Source organism: Ictidomys tridecemlineatus, chromosome 9 (genome assembly GCF_052094955.1).
Source record: "Ictidomys tridecemlineatus isolate mIctTri1 chromosome 9, mIctTri1.hap1, whole genome shotgun sequence".
In the NCBI taxonomy this organism is placed as follows: domain Eukaryota; kingdom Metazoa; phylum Chordata; class Mammalia; order Rodentia; family Sciuridae; genus Ictidomys; species Ictidomys tridecemlineatus.
Window position 1 is genome coordinate 36,665,297 of NC_135485.1, and position 17,813 is coordinate 36,683,109.

At 37.4% G+C, this 17,813-nt stretch overlaps 1 protein-coding gene across 2 annotated transcripts in view; it reads right to left on the reverse strand.

Annotated features, from left to right (window-relative positions):
- Corin (corin, serine peptidase) overlaps nt 1-17,813 on the reverse strand; it is a 258,053-nt gene that overhangs the window by 223,164 nt on the left and 17,076 nt on the right. For both annotated transcript variants that reach the window (XM_040292471.2, XM_040292470.2), the window contains exon 2: nt 833-977. In XM_040292471.2, coding sequence (XP_040148405.2) covers nt 833-977 — 145 coding nt within the window. The remainder of the gene's footprint in view (nt 1-832; nt 978-17,813) is intronic.

Here is a 17,813-nt window from a genome sequence, read left to right on the forward strand (position 1 = left end):
CAGTTCACCTTTCAAATTAAGGGTATAATTCATTTAAAGAGAGATAGCAAGATACAAATACAAGTGAATTAACCTGTCAGCACATATTACTTGGTTGCTGGCCACTGCTTGGTTAAAATTTAGAATGTAATATCTCGGGTATGTGCTTAAGTTCTATTTTAAAAAATGAAAATCAAAGCAAACATTGGTGCAATCTTCCTTAGAACCTGGGTTCTATGCAACGGAGCTTAAAAACCAATGTTCTGGATGCTAAAGCCCAAATACCATAGTGTGATCTGCAAGCTCCTGAGTCATTCAGACTTTGTCAATCTAGCTGCATCTCACATGCCTGCTAAGTTTTCGCCCAGTTTCCTAAGTCCAATTCCATCTTTCATAGGATTATACTTTTGCACTTGCTATTTCTGTTTACATCACCTGAATTTCTATTAACTTAATTACAAATGTTAACATGCTATCTCCCCTATGAAGCCTTCTCTTGCTGTCCTACCTTCAACAAAGTCTGTCTTGTCTCATGTCATCTTCTCCTCATCAATGTGAGCACCAAAGAAAAAACTAACTATAGCCTTTGAGTTTACAGGGACTTTCAATGTGCGTGTCACCTAGCAATCACTCCTTAAAATGGTTTGTACTAATTAACACATTAATTAGTATTAAGAATAATTACCAGTAAAGTGATTACAGTGGTTGAATATTTTTGCCTACAATAATCCACAGACCATCGTTTTATTAACTTGATACATTAGGTTATCTTAGTGCTACGTAGAAATCACTCTTCTAAATCACGCTAATTTTAATTTTGACTTAATATTTCTTTAATAATGGTATCACCCACCAATAAAGGAGAGCAGGATCACCAGCAAGACAAGGAGTGCACAGATGCATGGAATCAGGACCAGCAGCAAAAAGCGAAGGATATTAGCTGTAGCCAGCTTCTGTGAGCAGCCATCTCCCATGTTATTGTCATCAGCTCCCAAGACCTAATGTAAAAGAGGAAGATGAAACATGGTTTTAATATTACAAATCAACTCAATGTGCGCTATGAAATTTTAGATTATAGTTATCCATTCAGAGCAACATTCATAAGAGATTTTATTGAGTGTACATAAGAGCGTGAAATGAGGTTAGTCACAAAATCACACTCATAAACAAATAGCTGTATGCGGGTAAAGCAAAAATCACCTATTTTTGAAACATTTTTTGAAAAGCAGATGAACGCTCACTGATTTTTCCAATTTGAATTTTTGTTTGCATCATTCCAAAAGACTACGGATTATATGACAAGAATTCACCCTGACTCAGAGCTTTAAGCAAACACTCTATATACAATGATAAAATACTGGTGAATAGGTGTAGACAGGACAATAAGCAGATTTCATTCTCACTTGTCTCACTAGTGCTAACCCAAATCTGTATAAATCTGGATGAAATAAGTTTTTGGACATTAATTATTCAGCAAGGTTAACTTAGTACTTATCATATATTTAGTGACAAGTTGAATCACGAGGAAGAGATTGTCCTGTTTGCCAGTTAAATACCAGCAACTCCAAGGGCATTCTCAGTGGTCCACACTGGCCCTGAGTCCACCCGTTGTGAGAAGATGATGGGGTGTCACAGTGCTGGTTCAGATAAAGTTCTTGTCAAATATGTTAAATTGGGTTTGGTTCAATATCTTGCCAAAAATTATGTCAGGAGATTTGTTTATTAGAAAGGGCTAGCTGAGGGCAGCAACTATTTCATCAGAAGTCTAAGATGGCTCTAAAAGTGCTTTGAGTCACTATAAGCCACTCCTCTGGACCCCTTAGTAAAAGCATGTCTCATGATTCCCCCTTGAACTTCTGACTCTGCGTTTTCTCCTCGGACAGCTTGAAAGCTTGAGCTATCACCTCTGCATACTCTCTTCTGAGCCTCTCTTGAGTCCTCTATTCCCTTGGAGTTATGCTGCACTGTTCATGTGCTTTGTGGACAATAGCAGCTCTTCTTGATATGCCCAAAACCAAAACTAATCTCTTCTATTTCTCTATCTCCAACTAGTTTCTCTCCTGACCTCTATGTGTGTTCACGGAAACCCCACTATTCCTGAAATTTAGAGACTCTTCCCTCGTCCTTCATTGCTTTAGTCATCTTTTTCATTGCTGTGACCGGAAGACCCGACAAGAACGACACAGAGGAGGAAGGGTTTATTGGAGAATCAGTTTCAGAGGTCTCAGTCCACAGATGGCCACCTCTGTTGCTCTGGATCTGAGTGAGGCAGAGCGTCATGGCAGAAAGGTGTGGAACAGGAAAGGAGGTCAGAATGTGGCAATCAAGAAGCAGAGAGAGATCTCTACTCACCAAGAACAAAATATAAATCCCAAAGGTATATACCCTGAGTGACCTAACTCCTCCAGTCACACCCTACAGGTCTGCAGTTACCACCCAGTTAATTCCTAACAGGATTAATGCACCAACTAGATTAATGGTCTCATAATCCAATCATTTCACCTCTAAACTTTCTTGCATTGTTTCACACATGAACTTTTGGGGAACAAACACCTCATAGCAATCATCAACTTATCCCAAACATATCCTGGTGTTGTTAGTTCTTCCTCTGGAATAAATATCTAACTTTTTAAAAAAGGAATGACCTTTGAGGCAAAGCCTTATCATAACCAAGAAGATATTCTAACACGATGATCCTCTAATATCGTCAGAACTTCCCAGCCAGTCCATGACCATTCCCCAAAGAAATGCAAAGGAAACACAAAGACAAGCTTGACGTGTCCTTCCAAGTTGCAAGGCACACACAGGTGATACTCCATTTCTGTTTTATTCCTCCTTCATCAGAATCGGTCTTGTTCACTGACACACATTACAAGCAGTGTTTATCACAAAAGGTAACAACATCTGTGATTTTAAGAATTCTGCATGAGAGACATTATTTGAAAGAACTTGGGATGTTGGCTTGCAAAGGACTTGATTTCTTAGGTTCATGTCTTTCCTGGCTCATTCCCTCTCTATACCTGGTTTAAGGTATCAGCCAATGTGAGATCATTCAGAATTAATTTACAATTGATCTTCAAGAAGACTTGACATTGACACAATATAATATGAGATTTGCAACATCACAATGATTACAACACCAACATTTGATTGACAGTACCATTTGAGTCTTGTAGGTAATATTTCCCCAGTAAAAACAAGTATGGGACTGAAGGCTAAGAGCATGGCAGAATCCACTAACTTCACTTACTCAACAATTAGGTATGGAATGCCTAATAATCATAAGAAGGACAGTATGAAAGCGAGGCACAGTGGTATATACCCATAATCCCAGCAACTCTAGAGACTGAGGAAGAAGATCACAAATTCAAGGCCAGCCTTACCAGCGTAGAGAGACCCTAAGCAACTTAGCAAGACCTTGTCTCAAAAAAAAATTAATTTAAGAAGGACTACGGATGTGGCTCGGTGGTTGTTATGGTTTGGATGTGAGGTATCTCCAAAAAGCTCGTGTGTAAGAAAACGCAAGAAGGTTCAGAGGAGAAATTACTGGGTTGTGAGAGTCTTGACCTGATCGGTGAATTAATCCCCTGATAAGGATTAACTGGTAATTGAAGTGTTAGGGTGTGGCTGGAGGTAATGGTTGATTGGATACATGGTTATCAGGTACATATTTTGTAGCCAGACAGTGGACTTTCTCTCTGTTTCCTGGTCATCTTGGAGGCTGGTTCCTTCTGCCACACTCTTCTGCCATGATGTCCTGCCTCACATTGAGCCCCGTGGAATGGAGTCAGTTATCCATGGACTTAGACCTCTGAAACCATGAGCCCCCCAAACAAACCTTTCCTCCTCTATAGTTGGGCTGGTCAGGTCTTTTTAGTTGCAGCAGTGAAATAGCTGACTAAAACAGTGGTTTAGCTCCCCTGAGTTCAATCCCTAATACCAAAACAGAAAAACAAAAAATGAAGTATAGTGGTGATATAACAATGATTTCAAACCAACTATCCCTTGAACAGTCACAGTCCTGTAAGATAGATAAGATGTATACATAAGTAATATAACTATATTTCAAGGAATCAAGTGATAAGCTCTACTCTATTAGACGTCCTTTGGCTCATCTGTTAATTTATATATTTGATTGCTTCTTTATGTCATCCTATCCTTCCCTCCCTGTCCTTCATTTTACTCTAGCTTCCATGTATGAAAGAAAACATTTTATCTTTGAGTTTCTGAGTTTGGTTAATTTCACTTAGCATAATATTCTCTATTTCCGTCTATTTACTGGAAAATGCCATAATTTTATTCTTTTTTATGGCTGAGTAATAAATACATACATACATACACACACGCACATACACACACGCACATACACACACATATAATTGTGAGAAATATATCTGAGTGCTTTATAAAATATATATGTATATATTACAATTTCTGAATCCACTCATCTATTCATGGACATCTGGGTTGATTCCATAAATCAGCTATTTTGAATTATGCTGTTATAAACATTGAGGTGGCTATGTCACTGTAGTATGCTAATTTTAGAACTTCCGGGTAAATACCAAGGAGTGGGATAGCTGGGTCATATGGTGGTTCCATCCCTCCTTTTTTAAGAAATCTCCATACTGCTTTCCAGAATGATTGTACTAGTCTGCAGTCCCATAAACAATGTACAAGTGTATCTTTTTCCCCACAACCTCAACAGCATTTACTGTTGTTCATATTCTTGAACATTGCCATTATGACTGGAGTGAGATGAAATCTTAGTGAAGTTTTGATTTGCATTTCCCTGATTGCTAGAGATGTTGAACATTTTTTCAAATATTTTTTGGCCATTTATGTTTCATCTTTTGAGAAGTTTTTGTTTAGTTATTTTGCCCATTTACTGATTGGGTTATTTGTTTTTGTTTTTGTCCTTTCTTTTGTTTTTTATGGGATTTTGTTGTTGTTTTGGTTTGGTTTTGGTGTTAAGTTTTTTGTGTATCCTGGATATTAATCCCCTATTGGAGGAGTAGATGACCAAGATTTTCTCTCATCTGGTAGGCTCCCTCTTCATGCCCTTAATTGTTTCCTTTGCTGTACATAAGCTCTTTAGCTTGATGGCATCCCACTTACTGATTCTTCTTTTTATTTCTTGCATTTTGGAGGTCTTTTTAAGGAAATTAGTGCCAGCACCTATCTGATGGAGTGTTGAGCCTATATTTTCTTCTAGCAGTTGTAAAGTTTCTGGTCTAATTCCTAAGTCTTTGATCCATTTTGATTTGAGTTTTGTGCAGGATGACAGATAGGAGTCTAATTTCATTTTCTACATACAGCTATCCTGTTATCCAGCACCATTTGTTAAAAAGCTGTCATTTCTTCAAGATATATGTTTGGCATCTTTGCCAAATATCATTTGTATGGGTGTGTGGAATTGTCTCTGTATCTTCTGTTCCATTGGTCTTCATGTCTATCTTGATGCCAATGTCATGCTGGTTTTGCTCTGTAATATAATTTCAGATCAGATATTGTGATACCTCCTGCTACACTTTTCTTGCTTAGTATACTTTGGCTAATCTGGTGGTATTTTATTCTTCCAAATGAATTTAAGAATTCTTTTTTTTTAATTCTGTAGAAAGCATCATTGGTATTTTGATATGGATTGCATTGAATCTATATTTTGCTTTTGGTAGTATGATCATTTTGACAATATTGATTCTGCCTGTCCAAGAACAAGGGAGCCTTTCCATTTTCTAAGGTCTTCTTCAATTTCTTTCTTCAATGTTCTATAATTTTCTTTGTGGAGAGCTCTTTTACATTTTTAGTTGGATTAATTCTCAAGGGTTGAATTTTTTTAAGGTTATTGTGAATGGGATACTTTTCCTAATTTCTTCTCAGATGAATCACTGTTGGAGCATAAGAAAGCTATTGATTTATGTGTGTTGTTCTTGTTGTATTCTACTTTACTAAACTCATTTATAAGCTTTAGAAGTCTTCTGGTGGAATTTTTTTTATATATTCTAGATATAAGAGCATATTGCCGGAAAACAGAGATAGTTTGATTTCTTCTTTTCTTGTTTGTTTCCCTTTGATTTCCTTTTCTTACCTGATTAATTTGGATAATGTTTTGAGGACTATATTGAATAAAGAGTGGTGAGAGTGAACAGACTTATCATGTTCCTGATTTTAGAGGAAATGCTTTTAGTTTTTCTCCATTGAGTATGATATGGCTTTGGGTTTGTTATAAATGGCCTTTATGATGTTGACAATTTCCATATTTTTTAATCCAGAATGTTGGATTTTATCAAAGGCCTTTTCTGCATCTATTGAGAGGATCATATGATTTTTGTTCTTAATTCTGTTTAATGGTGAATTACATTTACTGATTTGAGTATGCCAAACCAACCTTGCATCCCTAGAATGAAACCTACTCAATCATGGTGTATTTTTATGTGGTTTTTATTGTGATTTGGTAATGTTTTATATAGGATTTTTGCATCTATGTTCATCAGAGATATTGGTCTGTAGTTTTCTTTCCTTGATGCATTTTTGTCTGGTTTTGTTTTGGGGTTACACTGGCTTTATAGAATGTATTTGGAAGTGTTCCTCCCTTTCAATTTCATGGAAAATTTTGAGAAAGACTGATGTTAGTTCTTCTGTAAAGGTCTGGTAGAACTCGGCTGAGGATTCATTAGATCCTGGGCTTTTCTTTTTCGAAAGGCTTCTAATTGCTGTTTCAAGTTCATTACTTGATATTGGTCTGTTTAGGTTTTATGTGTCTCCCTGATTCAATTTGGGCAGCTCATATGCATCTAGAAATTTGGCAATGTCTTCCAGATTTTTCAGTTTATTGGAATATAAATTCTTAAAATAGATTCTGGCAATCCTCTGGATTTCAGAAGGGTCTGTGGAATATCTCTTTTTTTCGTCTCTGATTTTGTCTTCTCATTCTTTCTTTTGGTTAGTTTGGCTAAGGATTTGTCAATCTTACTTATCCTTTCAAAGAACAAACTCAAACTGCATTGAACCTGTGCATTGTTTTCTTATTCTCAATTTCACTGATTTTAACTATTTCCTGTCTTCTTCTGGTTTGGGGGTTAGTTTGTTCTTTTTTTTAAGGCCCTGAGTTGGAGCATCCGCTTATTTATTTGGGATCTCTCTAATTTTTTTTTTTAACAAAGACACTCAGGGCTATAAATTTTCCTTTTAGAACTACATTCACATTGTCCTAAAGATTTTGATATGTCGTATCTCTTTTTTCATTCACTACTAAGAATTTCTTGTTTTCTATAATCATTTCTTCTTCCATCCACTCTTAATTTAAGAGAGTATTGTTCACTCCCTATGTGTTTATGTGGGTTCCATTATTTTACTTGCTGTTGGATTCTAGCTTTGTTCCATTATGATCTGATAGGATACATGGGATGATATCTTTTTTTTATTTGCTAAGATTTTCTTTGTGGTCTCTAATATGACTTATTTTAGAAAAAGATCCATGCATGGCTGACAAGAAGGTAACTAGCTGTCTGGGGGTGAAATATTCTGTCAATGTTCTTTAGGCCCATTTGATTTATAGAGCTGTTTAGGTTGAAGATATCATTATTGATTTTATGGTTTTATGACCTGTTGGTTGGTGACAAGGGTGTATTTTGAATTCACCCATTATTATTGTGTTAGGGTATATGTGGGATTTAATGTCATGAAGTATTTTTCCATATAATTGAATGCATTGACATTTATGGCATAAATACTTACTGTCGTTATATCTTCTTGAGGGATTGTTTCCTTTATAGGACATAGTGGCCTTCTTTGTCTCTTCTGATTTATTTATTTTTTTATTTTTTTTTAATTAATTTTTTTTTATTGGTTGTTCACAACATTACAAAGCTCTTGACATATCATATTTCATACATTAGATTGAAGTGGGTTATGAACTCCCAATTTTACCCCAAATGCAGATTGCAGAATCACATTGGTTACACATCCACAATTTTACATAATGCCCAATTAGTAATTGTTGTATTCTGCTACCTTTCCTATCCCCTACTTGAAATATGCTTTGTCAGATATGAGACTAGCTACTCCTGCTTCTTGGACCATATACCTGGAATATTTTTTGCCATCCTTTTATATTTAACCTGTGGTTGTCTTTGCCTATATATATTGGCAAGCTTCTCACTTGACTAGGTCTATTTGGGGTACTATAAACCTCGTGTACTCAGTTCTGATATAGGAAAAGCTTTACATAACTATCTCATTGAAAATGTTCTTTATGCTTTTAATTCATATCTCCATATTCTCTTCTTTCCCAATAATTCTCAGATTTGGTCTTTTAATGTTGTCTCAAAGTTTTTGTATGTTCCAATCATATTCTATAATTTTCCCTTTTATTATATTCTGTGTACTCAAGATCATATACCCTGAATTCAAGGCTTGAAGTTCTGTTTTCAAGGGCTGAGGTTCTATTTTCCATGCAATCTAATCTGTTAATGATGCCTTCAAGTGAGTTATTAATTTGATTGCGTCTTTCATTTCTAGGAGTTCTTCATGGTTTCTTCTATATCTGTTAAAGTGGTCTTTCATCTCCTGTAATTCCTATCTTCATTCCTTCCTTAGATCTTCTATTAGTTCATTGAACATTTTTGAGGGGTGAGTGTAGGAGGGTATTACAATTTGAACTTAGGGGCACTCGATCACTAAGCCACATCCCCAGCCCTATTTTGTATTTTATTTAGAGACAGGGTCTCACCAAGTTACTTAATGCCTTGCTTTTGCTGAAGCTGGTTCCTCATTTTTGCTGAGGCTGGCTCCTCACTTTTGCTGCGGCTGACTTTGAACTCACGATCCCCCTCCCTCAGCCTCCCAAGGTGCTGGGATTTCAGGCATCCATGCACCCAGCTCATTAAACATTTTAATAATCTGGTTTTTATAATCTTTCTCTAGGCTTTCATCCATCTCACTTTCAGTGGGATCCTTTGTGGGGGATTGAGGATTTTTTGGGGGGAGGGGGTATTTGTTTGCCTGTTTTCTCATATTTTCAGAGGTCTTGGACTTGCACATCAATTGAGGTGGATTCTCCTACGCTCTGTTTTTTCACATGTCCTTTTGAGTGTAATTATCTTATTTGTTCTGGGTGCTTCTGTTTTTTGATGTCAGAGTAGATGCCAAAGGGTGGGCCTTCTGTCCTTGGGTCCTTGTTGTTGATTTTGAGCTTTTTTCTCCTTACTTCAATGAGTTGGAGTAATGTCAGGGAATATTCAGCAGCAGAATTTCTGACCTATGAACTTTTAATGTCTCTGTATGTTCCCAGAACCTCACAGAAAGGAGAGAAATAAACAATAATGATAACCATTGTAAGCAATCCCCAGTGTTATATATCAGTTCCTACTATAATATCTTCAACATTAATTGCCACCAATAAATAGGGATGGTGGGTTCAGCAACTGTCAACAGTAAAAACAATAACAATGAACTAGAGCTGGCTTTAAACCAAACCACAGGTGTCAACTATACCATCCACAGCAGCAATAAATGTATTAGCATTAGTGGTGGGGACAAGAGTTATATAAACCACTTAGTTCTGAAAAAATGGTAAAAATACAGTTAATTGCGGGGAAAGAAAATGTGTTAGGGAGTTAGCAAGAGTTTACAGTTTCAAAAAGTGAACAGAAAGAATGCAGAAGAGAGGGATCAGGTGATATTTATATGGAAGGAAGGAGGGAGACACATAGAAGAAGCAAGGTATTGGGAGAAAGAAAAATAGAATTGGGCCATTAGCAGGGGAAGATAAAAGAGAAAGAGAAACAAGCGAATAAACAAATGAAAATAATACAAAACCATACCAAAACATACAATCTAAAAAACCCAAATCCTCAGAAAACAATGCTAGGAAAAAAATAATTACATTTAAAATTACTAAAAATGAGAGAAAAAGAAGCAAATGTATTATATATGTCCCTGAACTAATCAGCACAGCCAGAACTCATATATGTGTTTGTCCCCTCATCTCTCTCACACTCTTTCTCTTTCTCTCTCCCTCCCTCTCCCTTCCTATTCTCTCTCTCTCTCTCTCTCTCTCTCTCTGTCTGTCTGTCTCTCTCTCTCTCTCTCTCTCACACACACACACGCACACACAGAAAGATTACACAAATAAAATTTAAAACATCTTTTAAAAATCCAAAATCTTAATGAAGAATGAAGGAACTGTCTCCACTAAGGTAGTTAAAATAGTTGACCAAATTGGGTGGTCACTGTCTATGCCCAGACAATTTCTGTCCAATTCTTCTTGAGTTGTGTACTAGTAGAGAGAGCAAGGGGTGGGGAGAGGGTGTTGACTCTTTTCTATTTTGTGTTGCTCTCTGAGCTGCCATTTGGAGTAGCTTTAGATCAAAGTCATTTGCTACAAGACTCAGCTTCCCTTCTCACCAGTATGAGGTGGGACAAGTCTTGTCTATCCATACCAGGTCAGTGCACGTCCAGGCTATAATTTCTGCAGTGTTCTATAAGGGAGGGTTCAGCAAGACTCCGGGGATTTGTTGGGTTGTGTCTGCTTTGGAGAGATTAGATGGACCTGCCCCTAGGGCCGGACAGTATCTGATCTCTTCTGCAAGCTGACATCCAGCTGTGGGGTAGTGGGCGTCACTCCTGCACTCCCTGCTGCACAGGAGCACAGCCTTCTTTGGATGAGTCTCTGAGTGTATTCTTTCCCCCACCCATTCAGACTCCATGCCTGCTTCGGTGGGTCACATGAGTCACCCAACACAAAGGAGAAGCAGGTCAGGTTCCCTTTTGTCTTTCCAACTTGAATCTCCATGGGTACAGTCTATCTGCCTGTTTCACTCATGTTCTACCAGACCCAGCCGAGGTCACTTGATAAGCACCCGCTGGGATATTGTGGCTTTTTTTTTTAATCTCCTGGTCCTGCAGTCACAGCAACAGTGCCCTCACCCCAAGATGGCTCCTGCCTCAACTGTCCGTGGCCAGTGGAGACACAGAGTGCACTTTTCAATCACCAGTGTGCACTGTGGTCTCTGGATCAGCTAAGGTTAGGCAGCTTTTTTGATCTCAGGTTTCTCCACACCAAGTCCCTGTCCCCCACCCTCTATCTGGTGAATCCATGTCAGCAGCACCTGGGGAACCCCTGGGTCGGCTCTGATGTATTCGTTCTTCATTGTTTATTGTACCCAAATTTCTGAGTCCCTAAGCCACTTTGAGTGTCCAGTATTAAATTTAAGTGAAATCCTTCTTTTACCTACTTCACTGAGAAGCTGTATACCTGTTGCTTCAGTCCCACTCCACTGCACAGCGTGGAATGCAGCTTTCCTCTGTTTCACCATCTTACTTTTCCCATCAAGACTTACATTTATTTGCTAGACATGATGGCACATGTCTGTAATCCCAGTGACTCAGGAGCTGAAGCAGGAGGATTGCAAGTTCGGGACCAGCCTCCAATTTATCAAGGCCCTAAGCAACTTAGCAAGATCCTGTCTCAAAAAATAAACAGGGCTGGGGTATGGCTCAGTGGTTAAGCACCCCTGGATTCAATCCCTGCTACACACAAAAAAAATTACATTTATTTTAAAAGATATCATGCTGCTTTATAAAACATATAATAATACAATCTACCAAACCAGAACATTTTCTTGACTCAATTTATTTCCACTTGGGAGGCCTTCTCATCCCTGTCTTTTCTATATTCTTAACTCTATTATGTTTGCCTCTTAGCCTGCTAATTCAACTACAGTCATGACAACCATTCTCTGACTCTTTGGGGCCCTGCTGTCCATTGATCCCTCTAATCTTCTCCCAGTCTATCAACTTTCTCCTGTTTTCATTTCCCTGCATATCTGCTTTAGAGTCTTTGGGCCATTATTTTGATGTTAATGCCCCGACCCTCCTTGTCCCTTTGGATTTTTCTCTCATACATCTTGTAAAAGCCAATATCAGATGAATAGAACAAACTATTCTCTCTGTATCTACAACTGAACAATTGGATGTGACTATAAAAAGTCAACCCACAGAATTACTTGATGGCTGATTTCAAACTTTCTCCCTTCTCAAACTGCATCCTCGCACTCTTCTGGTCTCACTGTCAAAAAAGACAATTTCCACCTTGCAGGAGGAATAAAAATAAAAGCATCAGCGATCGCCTCACCTTCCTACAAGTTAACCTGCACATCTGCTCATTTATGCACCTTCCTCTGTCCCAATAGAGAAGCTGCCAATCATCCTATTGAAGATAAATCCTTCCACTGTTGCTGCAAATTCTATCTCCTTTTCCCTTCTCAGGAGTCTTACAGTCCCCTTTTCATCACATATCAACTCTGTCTCTTTCTTTCTCTCCTTCTCCCTCCATCCATCCTTCCCCACTTCCTATATCACTATCATCAGCTTTTTACCAAGCTTAAAAACACAAATTTGTGGTTATTTTTAATCCATCCTACTTCAGCCACTGCTATAACTTTCTCCTTTCCCATCCCAAGAGTTGTTGATATTTGTTGTATAAATTTCCTCACTAACTGCTTCCAACCGTGGCCAATACAATTTGGTGCTTTTTCTATGGTTGCCAATGACCTCAGTGTTGCTGTATCCAAATGAGATTTTCAGACTTTATTTTAATGATATCTCAGTATCATTTTAGAGGCTGAATTCTCAGTTAGCCATTCCCTCCCTGACTCCTCTTTTTCTGCCCCGTATTTAGAACACTATCTGAACAATCAGGAGGGGACAAATGAGTAAATTAAATCACCTAAGCAAAAATTACCCTCTACAATATTATGCAGATAACTTCTTTTTATGATATATGTTTTACAAAATCTATTTCTGTATCATCCAAAGATTCTTGGAGTTGGAAAATGTATTTGGCAAAAAAGTTTCCTTTCATGAATTTTGAAGTCAGTTACAAAAATTTACATTATAAGAGGTAAAAGTGGGTTTTATTATAGATTTTTTTTGGGGGGGGGTACTGGGAATTGAACCTATGGAGGGCAGTTTACCACAGAGCTATATCCCCACCCCACCCCAGCTTTTTTTGAGATAGGGTCTTACTAAATTCCTAAAGCCACATTAAGTTGCAGAGACTAAGACTGGCCTCAATTATATTGCCTCAGCTTCCTGAATAACTGAGATTATAGGCATGTGCCACTGCACCCAGTATAGACAAAAATTCTGGTATAACATATATATTAAGACTTTTTTTTATAAAAAGTGGCCTTGTAGCTCTATTGATCCCTAGATTAGAGATTTCCAGACATTTTTGGTTTACAGTAACTTCAGTCTCTTCATAATTCTTTTTCACAGTGGCTAAAGGCCAAAAGAAATGCCTAACAGTTCCATCCCTTTATTGAGTAGCTTGGGCCAACAATTTTATAAGCATTTATGTCCTAAAATCTTAAAAGTCATTTTAAAAAATACCAATCATACACTGAAATAAAACTTATTTTCACAGCACTCTTAAATACCAAAATTGCATATTAATAGGATGTGTGCACCTGCTTCGTACTGCCCAACTCCTCAAACCTTAGAATCAGAACAGACACCAACATCTCTCACACCTGTTCCAAATGGACTTTTTTTATGGTACAGTTTTTACACAGCAACCACTGAGAACCTGGCTTTATGCAGCTAGGGCAATATTAAAATGGATGTAGAGGAAGCAAATGCTGAAATTATGAACTACCTTATGTCAGTATTTCATTGGATGATCAAGAAATGTCAAGTATCACTTCAATTTTCCCTCAAATTTTTAAAATATCCAGCAATGTGCTGTGAATCAATACAATCACTTGGGGTACAGCAACCCCCAGTCTGGAAATCACAATCCTTGATTATTTCTTTGCATCCATCTCTATAAGTCCAAATCTTTAAAGAAGGAATGCATAGTTCAGCTCATTCAGAAAGCCTTCCATGAGTATCCAGAGAGAAGTGATCTCTCTCCATCACATCTGACCTTCTGGCTATGGCAGACACTAACTGGTTCATAGCACGTATTCTCTCCTTTGATCTGACAAACAGAACAATAGATTTTGGCTGGCCCCAAATTAATGACTGTCTAGAATAAATACCACTTTTCCAGCCTCTCTTACAGCTATGTAAGTGTATGGGCATTAGCTCTAAATCCTGGGGCGATACTGGAAGCAGAAAGTGTGACTTCCAGAAAGGTGTGGCTGAGGAGACAGGTTTTTCTATTCTCTTTGTTGCTGCCTGGATTAGGGGAGGCTGTAATAGTGCTTCCTGAGGGCAAGACCCTCTTCTAATGCTTTGTATATGGAAATACAACCCTCACAACAGTTCTATGAGGTAGATGTTGTTACTATATCCAATTATAGGTAAGGAATTTTAGGCTCTTTGTGAGTAATGGAAAAAAATTATTCAAGGTAATAAACAACAACAACAACAACAAAAACTCAGAATCTAAAACTAGGCTGTTTTTCAACTTCCTTTCCTAAAACCCAATAGGTGACTAGAGAACCTATAGTTCCATGATGAATTATGCCTTCATTCCTCAGCTCTGCCTCTATGAAGGCAGACTAAGCTCCCACCTACTCAGTCATGTGGAGAGGCCTCCACATGCTCCGAACCCTGGGAGGGTCCACACTGCAAAGACCTCAACATGAATTCTGACAGTGCCCATTCCTCAATATATCTGCCCCTTTGAGGGTAAGAAATCAATTTTTTTTCCTGAGCCTCCATGCCCTGTGCCTCCTCCCAGATCAGACTAAAAACTCACTACAGTTCTATAATAATAGACATGGTTTGAAAATGGCCTGTTTGTGGTAGTTTCCAATTTCTTTCTGATCTCACTACTTCATATTTATCTGGGTTTTTTTAAACTTTAATCTAATTCTCTTATAAAACCTAATTATCTGGAACATTTAATTATAGAACTTTTATCTTTTGGGGAAATAGAAAAATCATAAGAAAATAAGCAAATTATCAAGAATCCAATTTATTAAATACTGCCAGAGATGAGTTAAAATTTTTGGAAATGTGAAATGTTTGACAATTTTTATAGTTTAATTTTTTTTTCCTTTGGTACTGGTGATTGAACCCTGAGGCACTTAACCACTGAGGCACATCCCCAGCACTTTTTAGTTTAAAACCGGATCTTATTAAGTTGCTTAGGGCCTCACCAAGTTGCTGAGACTGGCTTTGAAATTGCCATTCTCTTGCCTCAGCTTCCCAAGCTGGTGGGGTTATAAGCTAGCTTAAAATATGCCTTTACAATGGCATGCAAAAACTTGACATTGATTCTCAGTTTTCTAAGATGTAGATGTCATTCTGCTTATTAAGAGATAGTAGAAGAAACATTATTTTTTACAGTAAAGATGAAAAGAGAAAAGAGATCCAAGTTCTTATTTAGCAAATCAATAACCTAATTTTTAAAAGCCTATTTTTTTGGTCATCCTGAGGTTTTGCTAAATATATGTCATCCTTGGCCCACTGCAGTCCTAGAAGCAAAAATATTCACCCAAATATGTTGTCTACAAAGAGACAACATAGGCTTGCTATCTTTTTAAGGTTCAGCATCAAACATAGAGATTCATTAATATTTTTATTTCAACTAGGATTTTTTAAATTACCAGTTAACACCAGGCACACTTGAAATAGCATATAAATTATTTCTGATTAGTAGCACATATTCTACTTGCATAATGAAATACTATACCATGGATTTTATTAAATATCAAAATTATCATATTCCTAAATACAACTTATGTAGACTTAGTTCATAAAGGATGGTTATTCAACACAGTCTATGAATTTTAAGTAAGCAAACATTACTAGCCAGAGGTTATCTTAACTTATATGCCCATCTGGTAGATTTAGTTAAAATAATTTCTTATATCTAAACATTCTTGGGCTGGGTTTGTGGCTCAGTGGTAGAGCGTTTGCCTTGCACCTGTGAGGCACTGGGTTTGATCCTCAGCACCACATAAACATAAATAAATAAATAATAAAGATATTGTGTCCATCTACAACTAAAAAAAAAATTTTTTAATTCTTAAACCAAAATGAGAGGGTACGTCTTACAAGGTACAGTTATATGCAAATTATGGCAGAATTCAATGACCTCTCTCTAACACAAAAGAATTGCTTACAATGGTGAAAACAAAAAGAAAAGAAAATCCCAAATCAAATGTATGCATTGCTTGAAGATGAAAAGCACCTAAGTTTTTTAGGTAGTAAGATGATTAATTGTAAATGCATCTGTACTCTGCTAGATCCACAGAACAGGGAGCAGCCTGCAAGAACACTAATTTCTGTCCTACTACTGTGGCCTGAACTGGCACAGAAGCTCTCCTGAAACTCTCCTGGGATGTTGCACTGTCACATATTAATATACTCACAGGCCTGAAAAAATGCAAACACTGGGGCTCCATGTGCTGCTGAATACTCAGTTGGAACATTCTTCTGCACAACTGTCATTCCAAAATGTGCTTTGAATTGTTTCAGTTATTAGAGATGGAGCTTCTCCAACCCATCTCAACTCTGCCCACCAACCGCCAAAGAGCCAATAGTTACCTTCACATTTAAAATGAGAGATTTCTAGTGCTAGATGCCTCCTGTTCTGTTCCAAATCAACTATGCAAGTGTCCTTGACATGAATTAAAAGTAGATGTATTGGATAAGAGATCAATAACAGATATTTTTCAAACTAGGCATCTGTCAATTCTTTTAATATTAGCTTCCACTCTACTAATAAACAAAATGCTTCCAAAAATCATCCCTCAGTGAATTATGCCAAACCCAAATGTCTTTTGTTGTTATATTTGTTTTTAATGTCCCAAGAGGCATAAAGAACAAGCATCTGGTTTTCAGTAAGTCTTTTCATCCCAATTTCTGGCACTTAGTTGAAGCATATGAAGTTCAAATAACTCATGCCTTCTCTCAAAATGAAATTACTCAATTCACACCAAAACACATGGGTTCTGCAAGCCAACCCTACCCACAACTTCTCCTTTGAAAATTAACACAATAACAACACCAGATAGTCCTCTCCCAAGTTTCATATTCATACATCTCAGAATGGATGCTCAGTGTGGAGACCAAATATTGACACAGTATTTATTCTGTCCAGGAGACTAGAGAATAGCTATTCAATAAATAGTCAGATATGCATACCATGCTCATGTTTCTGTTCTGAGGGTGTCATTGTTCAGCTAAAGTCTGAAATATGAGAGAACAGACTTGAATGCTTCAGAGGCAGGTTGTGCCATGCTGTCTCCACCACTGGAAATCCAGGTGACCTTATGATCCTCCTAATCATATTCCCCATATCTGCAAATAAAGGACTAAAAAAACACATGTCTTTCTCCTATCACAGTCTTACAAATTCAGAAAGTTCTCAAGAGTCCTAATTTCCCTTTAACACATAGCTGGGAGTTGGCACCAGTCAATACCCCAGAGAAAGTTATAATCTTTATTCAAGCAAAGAGATGTGTTCAGAGGTAACAAAACCTTTTAGCTTTGGAATAAACCTGTTTTCTGCAAAGAAAGGTGGAGGGTGATGTTTCTGTAATAGTTACAGATGATGATCTTGGAAAAAAACAATAGGCTCCTCCTCATCTTGACAAAGCAGAAAAACAGAATCCTGTGTCTTGTTTGTGAGGTGACTTTGCCCTCAATCTCAAACATGTCAATGTTATCATTTTGTAGAAGACACAAACTTTAAAGTAATAAAAGTTTCATTGTAAGACCAGAAGAATATCAGAACTCTTTCTTCGTATGTTGTTGGAAAGTCTTACAGACCATTTTTTTCCAAATATGCATTTGAACCAAAAGAGGCTTATAGGAGAGAATTAAAGGGGTGGGTTAGGTGATCCATCCCTCAGGAATTTATATATTTGACC